We start from the raw sequence: 22,281 nt of genomic DNA, 5'->3' as shown, positions 1-22,281 counted from the left end.
CTCTCTCTCTCTCTCTCCCTTTTTTTTTTTTTTTTCCTGCATGTGACTGCTTTCTGAGGCTTCCAGGTACCATACTTGGTTGTGACAGAATTTACATTCTTTTTAGGAGTTTTCTCTCTGTTATCATAGGAACACAATAAATGTCAAATCCTAAGCCTGTAGCAAGCCATGTGCAATCTCAGTCGAGAAAAGCAAAATTTGCACCAGACAGCAACATTGTCCAGAGCCAGATCCTCATCTGTGCTGCAAAAATTGGAATTTTAATCTAATTTTTTAATTCGAAAAGCATATATGTACAGAATCACAGAATCATAAAATAATTAGGGATGGAAGCGATCTCTGGAGATCATCCAGTCCAATCCCCCCACCAAAGCAGGGTCATCTCCAGCAGGTGACACAGGAATGCATCCAGGCGGGTTTTGAATTTCTCCAGAGCAGGAGACTCCACCTCTCTGGGCAGCCTGTTCCAGTGCTCTGCCCCCCTCAGTGTAAAGTTCTTCCTCATGATGAGGTGGATCTTCTTGTGTTATAGTTTATGGCCATTACTCCTCGTACTACCGCTGGGCACTACAGAAAAAATCTGGCACCATCCTTTTGACACCTGACTGTGAGATATTTGTATGTATTAATGAGATCCCCTCTCAGTCTTCTCTGAGCTACATAAGCCCAGCTCCCGCAGTCTCTCCTCGTACGAGAAATGCTCCTGATCCCAAATCATCGTTGTGGTCTCCGCCGACTCGCTCCCGCAGGTCCTTCTCTCTCTTGTGCTGCGGAGCACAGGACGGGACCCAGCAGTGCCGGTATACAGCAGAGATGTGTCCGTACAAAGCCCACGGCGTGTCTATGAAGTGCATTCCCAAAGCACCTCTGTGGGGCCCTGTGGGATCCTGTGGGATCCTGTGGGACATTAGCGCCCTCCGCACACCGGGGCCCCGCTCCGCTGTTCCCGGCGCCCCCTAGCGGCCGGCTGAGCCCGCAAGGCGCCTTCGAGCGGCGCCGTAGTCCCGCCCCCAGGCGCGCGGAACGTGGCTCTGATTGGCCGCGGCGGGGCCGCCCCGCCCTCTGCGCAGGGCCGGCCCTGGCGGCGGGGCCCGGCTGTCATGGAGGTGCCGGACGGAGCGCGGGCAGCGGCGGCGGGCGCGTCCCTCTGAGGACGGTGGCGGCGGCAGACGATCCGGAGCGCCCCGGGAAGGTAGCGCGCGGCTTGGCGGGCCTTTCCAGCCGGCTCTGAGCACGGCGGCCGCGAGGGTTTGGTGCCGTGCGGGAAAGGAGGGAGGGGGATGGGACTGCCCGGGCTCTGGGTGCAGCGGGTCCGGTCGTGAGGCGGTAGGAGGGCTCGGGCTCTCCCCGCCGTCCGGTGCTTGGCCGGAATGCGGCCGTCACCTTCCCCACTCGGCTGCCTTGAAGGTGCGTGTTTGCGGGTCTTCTGGCGGGAGCAGGGGTCTCTGTACTTGGGATACGCCCCGGAGCGAGTCGGGGGTGCAGCTGACGGAGAAATGAGGGAGAAGAGGATCGTTCTGTGTCTGGTATGGATAACACGCTGGTAGGATGAGCCCCCTCCTCCCCGTAGCTTTCCTTAGGGGCCACCGCGCGGCCCGGGAGAGTCCCAAGGAATGCTGCTGGACACCGGCGCGCCACAACAGCGACTTGTTTGGGTGTAGCTGTAGGAAGATACAATGCGGTTGCTCGTTTGCGAAGTAGGAGGTGAAAACATCGAGAATTCTCCTTTTGCAGATTTGTGATAAGCGTAGCCTGCGCTTCGTCAGGACCTTGTCCGGAGTCTCCATGTTTCCCTATCTGGATGAAACTGATCTGAGAAGCTGGGGACATTCTGTTTGGGCTAAGCAGTTCCAATAAGCTCTTGGCTGAAAATTTCAGGTGTGTGTCCATCAGGAAGCAGAGGTACAGGCTAAATGGATCTAAAGACAGCAGTCTTCAACGCAGCTCGTGATGGCAAGTTGCGGCTCCTTTCCAAGCTACTGGCGAACAAAACAAGGGAAGAGGTGGCCCAACTGATGTCAGAAAAAACCAATGGTGCCACACCACTTCTGATGGCAGCTCGCTATGGTCACCTCGACATGGTGGAATACTTGTTGGACCATTGCTCTGCCTCTATAGAGGTTGGTGGCTCGGTGAATTTTGATGGTGAAACCATCGAGGGAGCTCCGCCGTTGTGGGCAGCATCAGCTGCCGGCCACTTGAAGGTTGTTCAGTGTCTGTTGGATCATGGTGCATCTGTCAACAACACAACACTGACAAATTCAACTCCTCTTAGAGCTGCCTGTTTTGATGGTCACCTGGAAATAGTCAAATACCTTGTGGAGCACAAAGCAGACCTGGAAGTATCAAACCGTCATGGGCATACGTGCTTGATGATCTCATGTTACAAAGGCCACAAAGAAATAGCTCAGTATTTACTTGAAAAAGGAGCTGATGTGAACAGAAAAAGTGTTAAAGGTAAGTTCATTTTTTCACTTTCATTGTAGTAAATAGAGGTAAAGTTACTAATTTACTTCTTAAAGAGCCTGGCATAAAAAAAAATCTTCTCATAAAATGTAATATATAAAGCGTTTATAGCTGTGTTTTTACTTTTTAATTTACTGGTTTTTAACGTGGATTATAAATTTTTGTTTAAATTGATACATTTTACTCTTAAATCCCTAATTCTTAAAATACTTAGTCATATGAAGTGTCACATTTATGAATGTGTTAAAAGCTAATAAACTTGCTGAGAACCAGTCTGTGTAGTAGGTTGGTCTAGCAACATACTCAAAAACATGAACATGTGTTCTTGGTTTTTGTAGTAATTTTTAACAAATCAAGTATGCTGTACATAAAAGTGATCTGTACCAGTAAGGCTGGTCTAAGGAAGTACACATAAAGGAGAAAAATTACCTTCTGCATTGGAAAACTAATAATTACTTTGGTCTTCACCCATTCTCTTCAAATTAGTGAGTAATTTTGTACCTTTTTCAGTGTTAGTAAACAAAATTATATATTAGGATTGAAGAAATGAAGATGCAGGTGACTGTGATCTCAGCAGAAGGACTTCCAGTGGCTCACAAATCTCAAACCCTTTTGCCTCTGTTTACAATTGCTCTAGTGTTACCATGCAAAATAAATTTCTGGCTTTTTTTCCTATGATCATAATTAGTTGAACATATAAATTTTCTATTATAAATCAGACTTGCATGTTAGCCTTAAAAGCACACCAGTTACTGCAATTTACAGCTAACTTTCTATCTCACTGAGCCAGGATTATGTTCCAGCAGGTTTTGGTTTTTTTAATATATATATCAATATATATAAAAACGAATCTGCTAGCAGATCATTTTGTAGCATAATACTTCTGCTGCCTTTTTCAGGCTAATTACATTTGTAACTGTATACTGTACCTTTCAGTTATTTGTGTTAAAATATCCTTTATGTCTAGATTGCTGTATGATACTGGTAAATACCAAATGTGAGAGTAATCTTTAGAAAAGCTACTTGGTTAAATATGCCTTTTCTCAGCAGATCATGCAAATTTGTGGGTTTAGCGTAAAGAAAGCTAAAGATTTGTCATGGAGGTGGGCAGAGCAAAATAAATCTTCCTCTGTAAGGGTTTGAGGTTGCTTATGAATCATCATGGACTTGTGGTAGGATAAAAATGTCATTTTTCTAAATAACATTCTGGGAATAGCAAGCTAAATATAAAGTGTGTAACCAGCTGAAAACTTGGGGTTTAGTTTTAAACCTATCTCTTTATATGTTAGGTGTGAACCAAGAAATGCTCTTAAATATTTGATTTATTAGGGAAAAGGATGTAATTCTGCAGCTCTTTTTCGTTTTGTGTTGGTGGAGTAGTCTTTACCTTACTCATCCTTTTTATTCACTTTATTAGTGAATTAGCATTATTTGTCTTTCTTTAAATGACTGACGATTTTCTCAGTGCTGTCAATTATTATATTAATTCCTTTCTACTTACTTTAGTTTCTGTGTGACTTGCATCTAGGCACACAAGCAAAGGTTCTTAAAATAGATAAATGATCCTTAATTAAAGAAGTTGGATTGGATAGGGTTCAGCTCATTAAAACTCATTTTATACTTTAAACTGTCATGTGTACAACTGGCTGTGTGTGCGTAGTAGCTATCTGTTGGTAATGTGTGGAAATCCCCTCTGGTAGGACAGGAGCATACTTTTTGGTATCTTTAAGAAGTCTTAGCTCTGAAGTTATTGAAAAAGCACTGGTGAGGTAAAGCAAGCAAGAAAGAAAGTACTATAAACCCTGAAAGTTGTCTGTGGAAAAGCAGAAGAACTGAGGAAAATTGGTCGCAGTAAGTGTTGTAACAGTGGCTGAGAATCAGCAGGTAACCTCCTCAGTTTTGTTTTGCAGAAATGCTGTTGATTTTAAAATTAGTCAAACAGTATTAATTCTACATTGTCATCCTCCCCCCCAAAGAATTTTGTGTATTACTTTCAGTTTCTACTCCTCTCTGCTATGTGCTAAATAGCTGACAGTGTGTCCTGTGCTTGTAGCCGGAAGATAACAGAGCATCTGAGTGTGTGCTCCTGGGTAGTAAGAGTTGCTGCCCTTGTATGTGAGTTCTATTTAGACAGGCCCCTTCCTGGACCGTGTATAGAGAAGCCTATTCTTCCATGAAAGATGTAAAAAAAAAAATAAATTGTTGCATTTAAAATTGCAATGCTTCTTAAAAGAGCAGAACTACATAACTTCAGTAGAGTTGCTGTTGTGGGAGATTTCTGTAGATCCTTTTTCTACAGAAATATGTCCTAAGATTTATTATTCTTAGAGTTTGTGTGAGGGTGGGGGGCAGAATTACTTGACTTATGTCTTGTGGTTTTCCACTGGATTTTCATATTGCAAAATAGAACTTAATACACATATTAAACCTCATGAATGTATAGATATGAAAATGTTTCAAAGTGTTTATCAGTTCCAGGGAAAAATCTTAATACTTTAATAGGAAAAAATAGGTACATTTACATGCATTTAAATTTGTGAAAGAGTGGGTGAAAACATGTGGTGAAATCTTGCTTCTAAAATGCAGACTCCCACAGCTGTGTTTTGAACTATGGAAGTTCAGGGTTCAGAGGTTCTTGAAAAAGTTATGAAAGTATGGAAGTACAGCCAGGAAATTAAGGTGTTCATAAAGATTTCAGAGTGTGTCAGGTAAGATGCTACACTGAGGTGAATGAAGTGAAGTGTAGGTCTGGCAGTGTCGCATGGTAGATGATGCTGAAGGAGGATGTTTGGGTAGATGAGTCCTCAACTGTGAAAGATGGCCAATGGTTCTGAATTTAAAGTATGAGCCTTTGATGGTATTTATTTCTACTGTTTTGCAGATCTGAGCTTTCTCACAGTTTCACTGAATTTCTATGTAGGAGTTAATCTGCAGAACTGTAAGCAAAGGCTATTTTAAAAAATATTTTAGTTTACATGAACAGTGTAAGTGATGGGGACAAACTGATAGGTGGGCTAAGAAGGGTGGATAGGTTTTATTATTTTGTAATTGTGGAAAACAGCAAAGATATCTGTAGATAGGAAGCAGCCTAAGCAATACTTCACAAAGCCAATTAATTTACCACTGTCTCTGATTAATAACTTTCACCAGTGTTCTACTGTCATGGCTTAACGCCAGCCAGCAGCCAAGCCCCAGGCAACCACTTGCTCTCTTCCCCACCAGTGAGACCAGGAACAGAATACTCGTTGCTTGAGATATAGACAGTTTAATAGGGAAAACAAAAACAATGCACACAAGCAAAGCAAAGTGAGGAATTAGTTCACCACTTCCCATGAGTAGGCAGGTGTTCAGCCATCTCCAGGAGGGCAGGGCCCCAGCATGTGTGACACTTACTTGAGAAGACAAACACCATCACTCCAAATGGTCCACTTTTTCTCTTTCTTCCCTTCAGTTTTATGTGCTGACCATGATGTCCCATGGTCTGGAAATCCCTTTGGTCGATTGGGGTCATCTGTCCCAGCTGTGTCTTTTACCAATCTCCATGCACCACCAACTTCTTCACCAGCATGGAAGTACAAACAGCAGAAAAGGTCTTGGTTCAGTGTAAGCCCTGCTGAGCAATAACAAAACCATCTCTGTATTATCAACCCTGTGGATTTGGATTATCAATCCAAAACACAGCCTCATACCGGCCACTATGAAGAAAATTAACTCTACCCCAGCTGAAACCAGCAGAACAACTCCTCATTTAAGAAGCTGAAAATTAAAAATAAAGCTTAAGGAGTTTCACTTGTAGTCAGTGATCTCTCAGATGCAAAGTTTTTATGCTGTTCCTAAAAGTAGGAAGAGTGTGGATGTTAGAGTAGCAGAAACACAATTTTTTTCAGAAGGTGGAATCCTAGAACTAAAACCTCAGAATCTCACAGTTTTGTCTCTGTGCCAGATGAGGAGCATGTTCTGTGTCAGCCACATTCCATTTTCTATTCTGTTGCATTATGAAGCCTGCCAGTGATTTGTTGTTAGAGTGGTGCTACCTTATTATTACCTTCAGAACAGACCACTGCATTCTCAAATACAGCATTTCGCTGATGTGTTTCTGTGCACAGTGTTCATTTAGTGATGTGTAGGCAACGAAATGCTTATTCTTTTAATACAAGTGTCAGTGGTTCTAAGGATTCCAGATTACAGATTTGGGCTCTTTGGGACTGTCTTTGTTTGATTTTTTTATTTAAGGTACAGTATTTCAGTTAAGTTCCCCAATAGAAATATTTTTCATTTTGACTAATCGTAAAGAAATCTTATACTCCTGTTTCGATTCCAGACAGGACAATTAATATCTTGCATTTTGAAAATTTGCAGTGCATATTTTAAAAGTTTGTGTTATACTTTATTCTCCTCTGCCAGATTTGCAGAAAGGAAGGGAAAAAAATCCATTATTGAATCAGTTAGTGAGTTAGATTATAGATAAAGTATGCATATGCTGGTAGCTACGATGGGCCAAATGCAAGGGAATTGTTACCTTTGTTCAAATCCATGCTTGAAAGGCAGTTTTTTTACGTGAACATTGCTGGTAAGTCTTTCCATTGCTCAGTGATCTGGTATATGGTCTCGCTCTTCAGAGTGCTTTCTGTGATTTTGTTAGTGGTTTTCACCAACTCTGCCTGCTTTCTGTAGTTAATAGACTCATCAGCTAGCCTAAGGACCGGATTTTCCCCTCCAGAATATTAGAAAATCAGAATTGTGTTTCTAAGAAATGCTGGATTAGGCATTCTCTTAGTTGTCTCTTGAGATATGCACAGGAGTGTTTGTTTGCATTAAAAAAAAAAAGAATACTGTGATTCCTTAATTCCACTGGCACAGTATTTGACAGTTTTGTAAAATAATATGGTAAACAAGGTTTGTTGACTATCTTTCCTCATTTTGGGAAGTATAGAAGCATACAAACCTCTGTCTCTATGGGTATTATATCAAGGGCTAGTGCTATTTCAGTAGTGTTGTTTATAAGGGGTACTGGAAGGTGTAATACTCAAACCTGCTGGTGATGGAAAAAAATCATTTACAGACATAGCAGACCCAGAAGTAGGGGGATTATGGAGCGTCATGCTATTTCCTTTATGATAAGGGTGGTCTAGTGTAAAAAAAAATTAATTTTCTTGTGCTGTAAACATTAAGGAGTCTTTACAGGTTTGTTTTCTTCTGAGGGTGTTTGTCTTCTCTGGTTGCCAAGGTTCATAGAAGCATTGAGGGGGCAGGTAGTGGGTAAAAAAAACCCAAAACAAAGGTCCTTGTGTTTTATTTCTGCTTGTTGTTGTTGCTTTTTTGTTATTTTTTTAAATTCTCCCCGTGAATAAATACTTGCTCTAAAAATGTGCTGTGTCTTTTTTTTTTTTTTGGGAAGGGGTTTACTTTTTTTCCTTTTTTGGTAGGTGTTACATGGTACAGGGCTCTGAAACTTGTCGATATTTTGTATGTGACTGTGTGCAGAAACTGAACTTCAGGAGGAATGTCTGTAAGTTCAATTAGGAAGATAAAGATACAATTTAAGTTTAATTCTAACTAAAAAGTTTTTGTTTAAATTAAATCATTCACAGCATGCTGTTATTCATGTAATAATTGATAATCTTGATGATACAAGTTCTCTTGAAGTATTTCAGTGAGCAAGACTGCAATTATTCCCTTACATCATTTGGAAATTAGATTAAAATAAATTGTTGAGATTAGCAGTTCTTTGCATTTTTAGTTAGTTTCTTGAAGGAAAGACATTTCATTTTTATTTACTATGCATACTAAGTGTTAGGATGTATAACAGTTTTCTTGTGCACTGTCCATGTTGTATCTATCTGGCAATACTTCTAAATCAGTAAAGACTCTTGGAAGACAGAATTGTTTCAGGTGCTGTGGTAGAAAAAGAAACAAATGTTACATGAAAAATTTCACTTTATAAAAGTGATCAATTCATTTGTAAGGCTGCAAAAATATATACAGGTGGTTAATTTTACACATTGGTCAGTCATTTAAATTAAATACTTTTATTTCTTTTGTTTTTTATGATCTTGGATAGAAATTCAGATTGGTGTTAAGTTTTAATATAAGTTTTACAATGTGGAAATCTGATAAAGCATTTTGGAAGTATTAGGAAGTGGATGCACTTAATTGGTTGCAAATCGAGTCAAATCACTTTCTGTGTCATGACTTCATTTTCTTTCATTCCCTTGTCACAAGCTATCAGTCTGTTTTGGGAATTACTTGCTTCTGACATAGAAAGGCCTGTCCTCCTTATGAATTTGAATACCCATCCCTGCTCCAGTAAGCTTTTGGAAACACTGGGTAGTTAGTTTTGTGATACATGAAGTGTTTCTGAAATGTTCATAACTCCTTTTAAAGGAGTCCTGTTAACAAAAGAGTAAAGTGTGAAGATACAATGCCAACTAGCCATACCTTTTTCTGTACTTCATATCTGCAAGATTTGGAAGGACTGGAGTTAGGGTTATTCTGTTTCTTTTTGCCAATTTTAATGAGGAAGTTATTAGGTAATATGAATAGTAAAGCTTTATACAGATAGAAGCAGTTTATAAGCACTATTAGCAATACAGTATAGTGACACTTAATATTTAGCAGAGAAGTATCAGGACTACCGGAATCATCTGTAGTCCAGTTTTTTGTCTGTGCAAGGAGGAACCTTTCATGTTATGGTAACAATAGCTGTCTTTGATATGTGATTAAATTCCTGCTGGTCATTTTCCAATTTAAAATTGATTTAAAAAAATTAGATGAAACCTACTTTTCAATAATTACTCCCATCTTTAAAAAATTACTTTAATTTGACCATACCCATCATATGTCTCTTCAAAAATTACTTGTCAAAGAGAATGACTTTCAAATTAGTTTTGCTTTTTTTGACCTTTTTCCTTCTTAATACAGCAATAGATATAACATTGTTTTTTAATTTGTTACTGAATAAATAATGTTACAAAAATTGAATTAACTTCTGAATTGTGTTCAGTCACTGTTTATCACTACAGATGATATGGTCACTATAGTGACACTATAGACAATGTTTTAAAATTGATGAGTTAATTCACAGAATAGTGGTTGATTTGCTGTGTTTATTTGAATTGTTCAATTCCTGGTCAATTTGTGGCCAGTATGTAGCCTTTGATTTGCACATTAAGGCTGCTCTCATGTTTTCTTTCAAATTCTTCCTCTAATATAGCAAGTGATACTTGCTAGGTATAAATGGCTAGCAGTGTTATTTCTTAAGGCTGGGGCTTATGTTTTGGGTTTTTTTTTAAGTTGGCAACTCTCAACAATCTTTTTACTCCTAGGCACTTTTCTATGGAAACTTGAGTTTCTTAAGAAGTATTCTTCCTACTGCTGTATCTGTACCATCCAATCAAACTTCAGTGAGGTGCAGCTGCTGCATAAAAATTAGTGGTGATGGCCTTGCATTATTAGTTTATACATGGCATAATTTAAACTGTAGTTATTTTAATTCTAAGGGCTACTGCAGTATAAACAACTGAAAACTTACACTATTTCCGATAAGCTGTTGAACTGAATTCGGTAATTGTAATACCAATAAATAAATCTAAATTGTTTTAAATTTAGAGCATCCAATTGGAAGAGCAGTGAAATTCCTTGGAGTCTTAAGCATATTTCCACATGTTCTACATAGCTGCATTGTAAATTAGTGGCATACAGACTGCTGGATTTAGTTTACATGGCCAGTGGCCAAGCTTATTTTGTGTGGATTTTTTTCAGTCATAGTGTGTATGCCTGTCAATTGATAAAAGAGTGTCAAAAGCAGCATTACGTGGTGATGGATCTGCAGTATGTAATATGCATAGCTGGCACTGTTGCAGTTGTCAAAACTAGCAAAACATAAATTAACAGTTGTGAGACAATATTAAGAACTTTGACGTTACTGATGCCTTTTGGCTTCAGTATTTATCTTTAATAAGCTTTTATGTTACTATTTTACAAATATATTAAAAATATTTATTTGAAGGAAGACACAGCTGCCAGTTGCAGAGCTCTGCTGTGAAGGATAGTGTATGGAGTTGAGTACACCCTGAAACAGCTGTGTTAACCGCTGGCTCAGAAAATACCCATGTGCGTCTGGTTTTGCCTTTATCAATAAATACAAAACTGAAGATGATCTGAGGGACCAGCCATTCTTTAGTTCTGAATTAACTGCTGTAGTTTCATTTTAACTAGACTTTCAGCAGCATAGCAAGAATAAGTGTATGCATATTGGTAAGTTTGTATATAGGCCTGCATTTGACATCTTCCTCTCTTAGGCATGTCAAGGTCTTGTCCTTTCTCAGTTGACATATTGACAGTTTTCTAGTCTGTGATGTCAGATAAAGACAGGGAGAATTATAGTTGATAAGCTATGTATGCCAAATTTGCCAACTTTCAATCCACCTAAATTTGCTTAAATCTCTGCTCCTGCAATTGAAAATTTTGTTAGTCTAGGTAGAGATTGGCCAGACCTATAACTGACTTAGTGCTATTAATGTTAAAAATTGCCTGAGGTATTAGAAAGAAGGAAAATCACTTCCCTTTGTATGAACTGGATTTAACTTTATGAATCTTGATCTAACAGGTAATTTCATATGCCACTTTGTGTTGGGATGTCTTCCTCAGTTTACCTCTTAGTAAATGATTGTAAAATCACTGGCCACTCTTTTGAGATTATTCAGGAAAAGACAATTTTGAAAGTTAAGTTCACTGTCCATAAATGAAGCAATCCAGTATTTTTTATGGGTTTTTTCCTTAAAATGTTTGAATTTTGCTCTTAAAATATGATTCGGGGTACAAAGTATGTTTGTACCTCTGGTAACGTGAGCCATAACCTTTAGAAAATAACTTTTTACTCATGTTTTATATGAATTTGATTAATGTGTCAGCTAAATTTGATGGCCTCATTCACTGTTCCTGAAGTCATCCTCTAAATCCAGGGCAGATGGCAGTTTGTCTGTATTATTAAAGACTGAGGCAAAGGAAAGCATTTGAGTGTCTCTGCACTTCTTCACCCTTATTAGTCAGATGACCACCTTCAATCAGACTGGTATTTTCTTTAGACCTCCTTTTGCTACTAGTGTACTTTAAAAACCCTTATTGTTGTCTAACACAATACCGGTCAGTTTCAACTCTAATTGAGCTTCGGCCTTCTGCATCTTGTCCTCAGAATATATGAACTGCTGTCAAATTCCTGCAAAGCCTAAACTTGTTTCCAGACAGCATACAATTTCTTTTCCCTCCCGAGCTCCAAGAGGAGTTCTCTGTCCAGTCAAACTGGTCTCCTGTCCTATTTGCTTGACTTTTGATAGAATGGAATTGCTGACTCCTGTGCTTTTATGTAGTGAAAATTTCCATTTTAAATCTGGTTTGGGATTTTTCTTAAACCTGTTTAATTTTTTCAGATAAAAATATTAAACATTTTGATTTCTATAGCTTCCTGTCAGCCTTGCTTTCACAGTACATAAATGGGGAAACAAAAGCTATTTTAAAACCATTAATATTTTGGGGGTTTTTACTTTTTTTTTTTTTTTAACTATTAGCATGATGAGATTTGGACTCTAATTTGATATGATTTGTGTAATTGTGTTTGTTCTCTTGCAGGAAATACAGCACTACATGACTGTGCAGAATCTGGAAGTTTGGAGATCATGAAGATGCTTCTCAAGTATTGTGCTAAAATGGAAAAGGATGGTTACGGAATGACTCCTCTTCTGTCAGCCAGTGTGACAGGCCACACAAATATAGTGGACTTTCTGACCCAGCATGTACAGACTAGTAAGGCTGAGCGCATAAATGCCCTGGAACTTCTAGGAGCAACATTTGTGGACAAAAAGAGAGATCTGCTTGGTGCTTTGAAATACTGGAAAAGAGCTATGGAAATGAGATACAGTGATAGGACTAATATCCTCAGCAAACCTGTGCCACAAACACTAATTATGGCTTATGATTATGCTAAAGAGGTAAACAGCTCAGAAGAGCTAGAAAATCTTATTGCAGACCCCGATGAAATGAGAATGCAAGCATTATTAATTAGAGAACGCATTCTTGGCCCTTCACACCCAGACACATCCTACTATATTAGATACAGAGGTGCTGTGTATGCAGACTCCGGAAACTTCAAGCGTTGCATCAATTTATGGAAGTATGCTTTGGACATGCAGCAGAGCAATCTTGATCCGCTAAGCCCTATGACAGCCAGCAGTTTGCTATCGTTTGCTGAACTTTTCTCCTTCATGCTTCAGGATAGGGCAAAGGGCCTGCTAGGCACTACTGTCACTTTTGATGATCTAATGGGTATACTGTGCAAAAGCGTTCTTGAAATAGAACGGGCCATGAAACAAACCCAGTGTCTTCCTGATCCAATACAGCTAAACAAAGCTCTTTCCATCATTTTGCATTTAATTTGCTTGTTGGAGAAAGTACCTTGCAGCTCAGAACAGGAACATTTTAAGAAACAAACTATTTACAAGTTTCTTAAGCTTCAGCCTAGAGGAAAAAATAACTTCAGTCCACTTCACCTCGCTGTTGACAATAATACTACATGCGTTGGTCGCTATCCAGTTTGTAAATTCCCCTCTCTACAAGTAACTGCTGTCCTGGTGGAATGTGGTGCTGATGTAAATGTCAGAGACTCTGATAACAACAGTCCCTTACACATTGCTGCACTGAACAACCATCCAGATATCATGAATCTTCTTATCAAGTCAGGTTCACATTTCGATGCCACAAACTCATGTAAACAAACAGCTAGTGATTTGCTGGATGAGAAGGAAATAGCAAAGAATTTAATCCAGCCCATAAATCATACTACTTTGCAGTGTCTTGCTGCTCGTGTAATAGTGAATCATAACATATCCTATGCAGGGCATATCCCTGAAAAACTAGAGAACTTCGTTTTGCTCCATAGATGATAGTGTGGCATTCCAGAGTACTGTTTTTGAAGCACGACATGGTGATATTTTCCTTGAGCACTGTTGTGATACACCAGCGTTCCCTTAGCTTGCTCCATTTTGCTCTCATTGGCTAGTGTTGTTAGCATCAGATCTGCAGAGTTGGTTACCCAGTATTTCATATGAATATGCCATATAATATATTTTGTGGATTATTTAGAAATGTAATGCCATATTTAGACTTTAAATTGTTTGCCAAAGGTTTGTCTTTTCTGGTCTTATTTGCCTGTTGGGTGTTTGGACTGAGTTGAGTATTTTCCACTGATGTCTTTTTACTGTAACTGTTAACGTGGATTTTATACAGTTGGAAGGTCATCTTTTTTTGATTTTGCTTGAGCGTTCCTGCTCCTACTCTCTTCTTTTTCTATGGACTCATTGCTAAACTGTGCAAGTTGTATGGACTTCTTAACATGTGCAACTACCATAAGTGCTTTTATCTTCTCTATGCACTGGCTTAAACATGACTGTTGTGTGTGAGCATATTTCTATGCAGCACTTGGCCAATTTCAACTTAAATGCCAATCTTGTTTTGCAGTTTGTTTAGAGCTCTCTTTGAGAATGCTGTCTTCATAGCATGATGAATTTTTGAGTTATTTATCAGCTCTCCAAACTTGGGTTGACTTTTTTGACTGTTGTAACAGCGGTTGCTTTCATTTGATCCTCTGGAATTTTTTCCTAAACTGGGGAGAAGAAAATATTGCTCTTTTCTAATTGTAGTCCACTTGAACTTTAAATCTGAAAATTGTTCTGTTGCATCATGCAGCTGGGGGAAGAGTCCTCATGATGTACAACTGACACCTTCCCCTCTGCACTAACATCTTGCTTGTGCTAGTTATGTGACTAGATGTGAAGTTTGCTCAAAGCTTAACCTCAGACCTTAATAATACACTTCTATGAGAAATAGATCAAATATATGCTCTGCTTTAAAATCTGCAAATCAGCTTTAGCTACATAAGAAAACTAAAGCATGTTGATGGCATGATGTTTATCAGTCCAGATCTAGACATCATATAGTATCATAAGTGGCTGTCTGCCGGGGTATTGAAAGTTCTATAGCAGTGTCCTTTTTTTCTTCATATCTTTATAAATACTTGCATGGATTTTTCATCTCTACTATGTCAGTTATACTTAACAAAAGCAGAAGTTCTGTTGTGTATATAGCTCCTATTGAAGTACCTATTTTTTATAATATTTGCACAACAGCTTAGCTTTTGCAACAGAAAGGGCTCTTTTGACTTGATAAGAAGTCTATAAATGGAGATCATAAATGTGAGTGCGATTCAGGTAATTAATATAATTCAGCACTTTACTGTTGATTAATAGTAGGATTTAATATGGCACATTAGCCCTACAAATGTCTTAAAGTGAAATTAATTTCTGTTGGATAGGATACAGTTTACTTGCAAATTTAGTCATCTAGCGTTTTGGGTATTTTTGGCTTAATGTTTCATCTCAGTTGTGGGCAGTAAGTGTACCTATGGGGTTCTTGCTCTAGAAATCCAACAACTGGTTTTATACCTTTGTCAGAGATAAGACATATTTAGACTCCAGATTGGTTAGGTTAGGAGGGTCTTTGTAAGACTTTAATTTTTAAGTTGATGTTAGAATACTTTTGTCATTTGTGGTTGAACTTGAAGAAGAACATATCTTGGGAGCACATAAGAATAGCCCTTCCTTGTTTTTGTTCTGTTTTGGCATTCCTGCCAGTGTATGGCAGTGTACAGGTGCCTACTAGCTTAGCCATTTTTGCAAAAATTATGGGGATGTTTTTAAGCAAAGATATGTTGAAAGCAGTGCTGTTTGTGTATTGTCACTACCAGACTTGCTGTTTTGAAGCAATTTTCTCTGGTTTGTCCCTTACCGTGTCTATGTTGTATACTATTATGAGAATCATAGAATCATTTAGGTTGGAAAAGATCCTTAAGATCATTGAGTCCAACCCTTAACCCAGCACTGCCAGGTCCAGCACTAAACCATGTCCTTAAGTGCCACATCTACCCATGTTTCAAATACCTCCAGCCATGGTGACTCAACTGCTTCCTTTGGGTAGCCTGTTACATTGGTTAACTGCTCTTTCCATTAAGAAGTTTTTCCTAGTATCTACTCTGTACCTCCCCTTATTCAACTTGAGGCCATTTCTCCTTGTTGTATCACTTGTTACTTGGGAGAAGAGGCCAACCCCTGCCTTGTGAAGTAATTGTAGATAGTCCTACGTTCTCCACTGAGCCTCCTTCTTTCCAGGCTGAATAACCCCAGCTCCCTCAGCTGCTCCTCATCAGACATGTGATCCAAACCCTTCCCCAGCTCCACTGCCCTTCCCTGGACATGCTGTGGCACCTCGATATCTTTCATGTAATGTGAGACCCAAAACTGAACAAGCACTTGAGGCATGGCTTCACTGGTGCCCAGTACGGGGGACAATCACTGCCCTGATCCTGCTGGCCACACTATTGCTGATACAGGCCAGGATGCAGGTTTCTCTAGCATCGCATGAGACTAAACTCTAGTCAACTGACTGAATTGCTGTGATTTGTAATGCTTAGGACACGTGCCACTCAGCTTTTCATTTGTGAGGACATGTAGTTTGGTTTTTGAATTTATACATTTTAATGCTTTTTTGCTGCTCTGTAGGTGGGGATAATCAGCAAATGATACCATGCTAGAATTATACTTCAAGTCATAAAAGTAATTATTTTTGTATAGGTCATAGAGAAAAGGATTTTTAGAGTTTTTTACTTTGGAATCTGTCCTGCTTTTTTGTAGTTTTAGTTTAAATTTCTATCATTATAACTGTCAGTTGCCCTGTGTAAAATTAGTTGCTTGGTTGTTCAGCCTGAGAAAGAGAAGGCTACAGGGAGACCTTATATAGGACCTTCCAGGACCTAAAGAAGGCTACAAAAGAGCTGAAGGGAGACTTTTTACAATGTCATGGGGTGAAAGTACAAGGAGGAACTGAAAAGGGTGAGATTTATTTAGTTTAGATATAAGGAAGAAATTGTTTACTATGAACATGGTGAGGCACTGGTGAAGGATGTCCAGAGGAGTTATGGATGCCCCATTACTGGAAGTGTTCAAGGCTGGACTGGATGGGGCTCTCATCCAGTGGAAGATGTCTCTGCGCATGGCAGAGAGGTTGGAACTAGGTGATCTTTAAGGTCCCTTCCAACCCAAATCATTCTATGAGTTATAATTATTAGCCCAGAAATATAATGTAAAAATTTTTAGTTGTTAGCATTTTTTTAAATGGAAAGCATTCCCAAAAGTGAAAGCATATCACTATTAGTTCTATGTTAATCTAGTGAATATTGCTACAAGAAAGGCTTACTGTGTTAGCTGCTCTTTAGAAACAAACCAGGCTATTAGTACATGCTGACTTATTGCACGAGTTCCTGTGTAAATATCTACTGATGTGCATCAATCCAAAAGATTTATCACCTCCATGCTGAATTTAATTTTTCATGGTGATGAAGCTCTCTGCTGAAGAGAATACTTATCTTGCCAGATAACTTGGACTTACGTGTCCTGGCAGATGAGTTCATGCATTTTTGGTCACTTTGCATTTAGACCTATGTGTTTACACTACTCTGTTTTATTTATCTTAATTTTGTAATATTTTTAACTAATTCTTTTAGCATTTTTCTTCCTGTTTGGCCTTTTTTCTGATGAGACACATTGCTTCTGAGCTACTGACACAGCAAAATGCTGAGTACACTGCGGAAATAATTATATGCCCTTCAGGGATGAAACAGGTTTTAAATTGATTAAACAGCTTACAGGTATCACTCCCCTAGAGACAAAGGAACTGATACCTCCTTGCTTGTTGAGACCTCTAAGTTGCATTTTTTTGGGAAAAGGGATAAATGCATAGAGCAGCTTTTCTTCTGATAGTTGTGGGTTTCAACTGAAGTATTTCAACAAGGAAGATGAAAAATATTCTCATTAAAAAATCTAAAATTATGTTCCTATTTAGGAACTTAGGCTGCTAACAAGATTCCAGCTGTCTGCAGTGTCTCTGTTCTATTTAAGTGCAGTGTAAAGACATTTTCTGAAATGCAAGGCAACATTGTGGTTATTTTTCCATATATACTTCACAACACTCCCTGGATAGGAAGTAGTCTTGTGTTGTTCCTAAGTCCACAAAGAGCTGTCTTTTAACAACTGTTTTGCATCTGGTTAAAATTAACCTCTTTCAATTTTTACAAACACTACTTTAAAGAAAGTAATGCAGTGCTATAGCAAAATCCTTAAAGGAGGATTTGTAATTAGATAAAAACCTTTTGAGTGTACCTCTCCTCAGTTTTGTATCAGCTGCAAGGTGACAGTGGTGGGATATGGCTGCTCTCGAAATAGCTTTGAAATGCTTTGAAATATAGAGTGAAATGACGGTTATACTCTAAAATGTTGGGAAGCATGAAAAAGTAGACTAAATACTAATTTTACCTTCTGTGACTACAATGATGCCAACTGGTATTTAACACTTAAAAGTAATTTTGGTAATTTTGATGAGATACATACTAGACTGCTCATATTTCTTGCCTTTGAGTGTAAAAGTGACTGTTGAGCCCTCAGTGAGGGCAGAGTGTTGTTGGTTTGGTTTTAAATAATATTGTATTTGTGTTCCATTCTATTGCAAAGACTTCCTATGCAGGGCTAGCTCCGTGTATGGAAATACTGCAGTTTCTTTTTTACGTGAAGTAATTTAGCTTTAAGAGTAATGTAAAAAAAGAATAACAAACATATTTCTCTGCTCCTACTCTCTTTAGGCTCCAAATGCAGATTACATTAAAAATATGTTTTGGAGAACACCTGTCCGAGTGTATATATGTGTTTTCTGTAGGGCATTGCAGTACTGGTTGGTAAACTACTTTTCCTGTTGAGTAGCTAAATGTGAATGCTGCAGCTTCAACCTTCCTGTCATTAAGAATTGTACCTTAAGCAAAAGGCCATATTATATGCTCTTTCTTTCTCTGAAATTATGGTCTGGCAAAGCCTTTAAATTTCAGTGGTGGGTAGTAGTAAAGAAAAGGCTTAAACTGGATGATACAGGAGAAATTATTTTCACACTCTCTAGAAAAAGCATTTAGTCATACTGTTAACTGGAAGGAAACAGTACTTCCAGTTTGTAACTTAAAAGTAGATAGCAATGCCTTGTAAGAAGTAAGCAGCAGACAGTTTTCAAGAAAGTTGGACAAACTAATTTTCTTCTTCAAGCTTTTGAAGGATCTTCCATATTGCATTAACAATTTGAAAAATAGAGGAATATAACATTTCAAGGGTGAGAGAAGCAGAAGATCCTTATTAGAGGCAGCTGGAGAATTGAAGACTTTGCAGAAAATTACTATTGTAATTTCAAAATACTTTTATAGTTAGGCACAGTAGTCACAATCCTATCCTATAAGGAAGTGTACATTTCAGAGAACTGTAACTTTAGATTAGGCCTGATCAGTAACAATAGGATCAAAAAAGATGAGGCTCTGAATGAGGAAAACTGCTCCAGAACTTTCTGGTAGGATAATTGTCACACAGATGGCTTTAGTGAATTGAATGTAGATTCACTTAATTAGGAAAGGGAAAAACTGGAAAGCATCATTTACATCATTATTCATCTTTCTGCAGTTGCAGATAATGAAAGATGTCTGCTGTTACCTAAGCTGTGTAACCATCCAAAAACGGCTTCTTGGCAGTAGCAAGTGCTGGCTGGTGCTTGAACCAAAACTCATCATACAAAATAGTGCAGGATTAGGGCAAAAGAGACCAAGTGTGAGGTGTGTTGCTCTGGCAAAGGCAATACTTTTGTTTGTTTTGCACATAATATCCAGAGGGCCAAATGCCATCCACAGTGAACAGCAGAAGGCCCTTCTCCCCCACTCCAAAGTCTTACCTTGATCTCCAGCATTCAGAAAAATTGAGAAGGAGCTATACTCAGAAATTATGGACAACAGTTTTGAGCCATGCACACAGGGGAAAAAAATAATTACTTTCTGATTCATCTAAGTGTCTGTCAGAAGCCAGTCAGTGTGAGGCAATGTAAATTATGAAAATGGCAAACACATCTCCCATCAGATCATAAGACACATGATCTGGGTTTCTCTGAAGTTCAAAGGGTTGCTTCTATCCTATCTCCTGAAGATTTATCAAGTCATAAGTTCCTTACTAAAAATTCTCTTTAGAAAGTTATTTGGAATTCCCATCTATCACTAATTAGAAACCTAACTGCCATTTGAAATACATGTTTTCCTAGCTTTGTATGTGTGATCTTCTCATTCTCTAACCAAAAGAACTCCCAAGCTGTAAGAATAAGCAAAAAACAGAATAATCTAGAATTGAGTAAGCTGACAGAATGGTTCGGTTTTCCCTTTTCCCCTCTCTTGATTATACACTACCAAAAAACCCCCAGGATCCACTTGTTCACTAAACACTTTTTGCTGCTGAACCTGCAATTGAAATTGCTAATTCGTTCCTTTTTACAGTGGGAGGGTTTTTTTTACAGTAAACAGCTGATTGTTTTCATTTCAGATTCTGTAGGTTGTGTTGTCCTCTTCAAATATTTTAAGTGTCTGGATGTTGCTTTGTTCCATTCACACACAGCTTTATCCTAACTGGAATGTGAGGCAAAACGTTCAGTGAATGAGCCAGACTTGGATTAGTTTTTATTTCCATCCCATAGTTTAAAAATAGTGAACTTGCCTTTTTCTGCTTTCTCTTTGGATGTGTGGCTACCAGGCATTTTATTGGCCAGCCTGTACTTTTTATTGGCTGGCCTGTAAGATGGGCGTCCTCCTGGGATGACGGTGCTCTTTCTGGTTTTCTGGCTAAGGGAAGCACATCTCCTGCTTTATCAGGCTTTGTTTTCCCGTAAAGCATGAAATAGAAGCTTCAGGGAGTTAAAAACCAAAAGAAACAAGCAAAAAAATCCCTAAAAGAAAACTCAACAAAAACCCAACCAAAACAAAAGCCCAAACAATCAAAAAACAACAAACAAAAAATTGCCAACAAAACCCTCAAAACCAAACCAGAAAACAGGACTTGCCATAAATAAACAAAATATGTTGTGTGAGGCAGATACCCTGTGGCCTGCTGCGAGGAGTGTGGATGGCTTACTTCCAGTCCCTCCTGGCGGTACCTTAGGGCCAGACGGCAGATAGTTCTGTGAGAAGGCTTTTCTGTGCAGGCTGTACACACCCTAGCAGATCAGGGTTGCTTTTCAAATGAGTCTCACAATTGTCCATCCTTTGCTTGTTTGGGTTTGTGTCACTGAAGTGTCTTACTGCACAACATGTGTTGATTTTGAATGCACCTGGCCTTAAAGAAGTGTTCCAAAAGCTCACATAACAGGCTTTAACCACTAATGGCTGTCTAGTTCATGGGAGCAGACTATAAGTTATTCTGTAACCCTTATATCTTCTCCCATTCCTCCTCTACTCCCATGGAGCGTCACAGACTTTTGATTCTTGGCATCAACTCCTTCATTCTATAGATGTCCTTTCTAATACAAGTGTAACCGTAGCTCTCAGTTTGTCTTCTGATGTTAAACATAAGTTGACATGTACACTGGCTTGTTTTTCCTCTTGCTTGTAGGTGGTTATTGCCTATCGTGCATAACATTGCATAACCCATGTTCTGCTTTGAGCTGGGTCATGAAAATGAGATCATGTAGTTGATTGCTAAAGGTGGATCTACCACATCATTAACTGTTGGAAAATGAGTCAGCTGTGCCACATGCAAAACTTCCTCCTGACAGCATGACTGACCTTAGTACACAGTGCTCTTGATGTGTTGTAAAGAAGTATTTGCTCCATTTTACAAAGGCAGAAACTAAGGCACAGACTCAGTGACCTCTTAAAATGACCACAGGAAGTATGGTCTGTAGCAAGAAACAGGGCTCAGATCATCTGGCTCCAGGGACTTTAATTTTGAGATTATTTGCTCCAGGTAGGTTTGACATCAGTAATTTTATAAATGAAGACTCCAGATAAAAAAAAAAAAAAAAAAAAAAAAAAACAAACAAACAAAAAAAAAAAAAACAAAAAAAAAAAAAAAAAAAAAAAACAAAAAAACCACAAAAAAAAAACCCACAAGAATTTCCTAAATTTCTTAGGGAAATTGGGCTAATGTTATTGCACAGTTTTAATGTGTGCATCTATCCTTCCTCTCCTTAGTTTTTCAACATATTAAACCAGTTTAATAAACTCAACAGAAATAGAGCAGCCTATGTGTGTCTGTAACTTCCTTGAGAACACTAGAGTGAGCAGATGCCAGAGTCCATACTAACAGTTCCCACTGAAGGAGAGGATTTGGCAGGAGCTTGGCCCTTATTAGGCATGAGAGAATCAACACAGGAATTAAAATACTTAGGACCATGAAAAAGTCTTTGATCACAGCCCAGGCTTTACTAGAGAGCAGCATATCTGGTCACTGTTCAGAATGTGCCATACTTATATTACATCATATGCAGTCAGTCCACCTGTTCATCAAGGTGGTAGCATCTGAGCATCAGATTATCCTGGTTTGTATAGTCTGTCCTGAGTTTGCTGTAATAGCACAGAATGTAAATAAAAATTGGCCAAGCTGCACAAAATTGAGAAACTTTGGGACTTTCTATGGCTGTATACTGACTGTATTATTAGACATGCCAAAATGATTTGAAGTTAATTCTGTTGAGTTATTATTGCCTTCTTAGCAGGCTGGGGGAAACCATGACTCCTAGTTCATCTACAAGAGTTCTGAACTTGTTAGCATCATGATTTTTATATTGATCTTTATACAAGTAATGAGTAAGACCATAGTGTGATTTTCCTTTTTCAAAATCCTTCATTTCAGTTGTCAAGTCTGGAAACTG

The 22,281-nt window shown here is 38.7% G+C and overlaps 1 protein-coding gene across 2 annotated transcripts; it reads left to right on the top strand.

Annotated features, from left to right (window-relative positions):
• The first annotated feature begins 1,073 nt into the window (after window positions 1–1,073).
• On the top strand, window positions 1,074–16,388 carry FEM1C (fem-1 homolog C). 2 transcript variants are annotated; one of them, XM_054003292.1, is made up of 3 exons: window positions 1,074–1,192; window positions 1,735–2,457; window positions 12,094–16,388. In XM_054003292.1, the coding sequence occupies exons 2-3, from the start codon at window positions 1,914–1,916 to the stop codon at window positions 13,401–13,403; spliced, it is 1,854 nt and encodes a 617-aa protein (XP_053859267.1). In that variant the 5' UTR covers window positions 1,074–1,192; window positions 1,735–1,913; the 3' UTR covers window positions 13,404–16,388. The 2 variants fall into 2 exon arrangements, with proteins under 2 accessions (XP_053859267.1, XP_053859268.1); XM_054003293.1 differs by lacking the exon at window positions 1,074–1,192 and having other exon boundaries at window positions 1,603–2,457.
• The last annotated feature ends 5,893 nt before the right edge of the window (window positions 16,389–22,281 follow it).

This window comes from Vidua macroura, chromosome Z (genome assembly GCF_024509145.1).
Source record: "Vidua macroura isolate BioBank_ID:100142 chromosome Z, ASM2450914v1, whole genome shotgun sequence".
Lineage (NCBI taxonomy): Eukaryota > Metazoa > Chordata > Aves > Passeriformes > Viduidae > Vidua > Vidua macroura.
This window is presented reverse-complemented; position numbering and strand designations above follow the sequence as displayed.

Bases quoted from the DNA above. Each gene is read 5' to 3' on its own strand.
- FEM1C (XM_054003292.1), top strand. From the start codon at position 1,914: ATGGATCTAAAGACAGCAGTCTTCAACGCAGCTCGTGATGGCAAGTTG. The intron at 2,458-12,093 runs GTAAGTTCATTT...GTTCTCTTGCAG, and splicing joins GAACAGAAAAAGTGTTAAAG to GAAATACAGCACTACATGAC.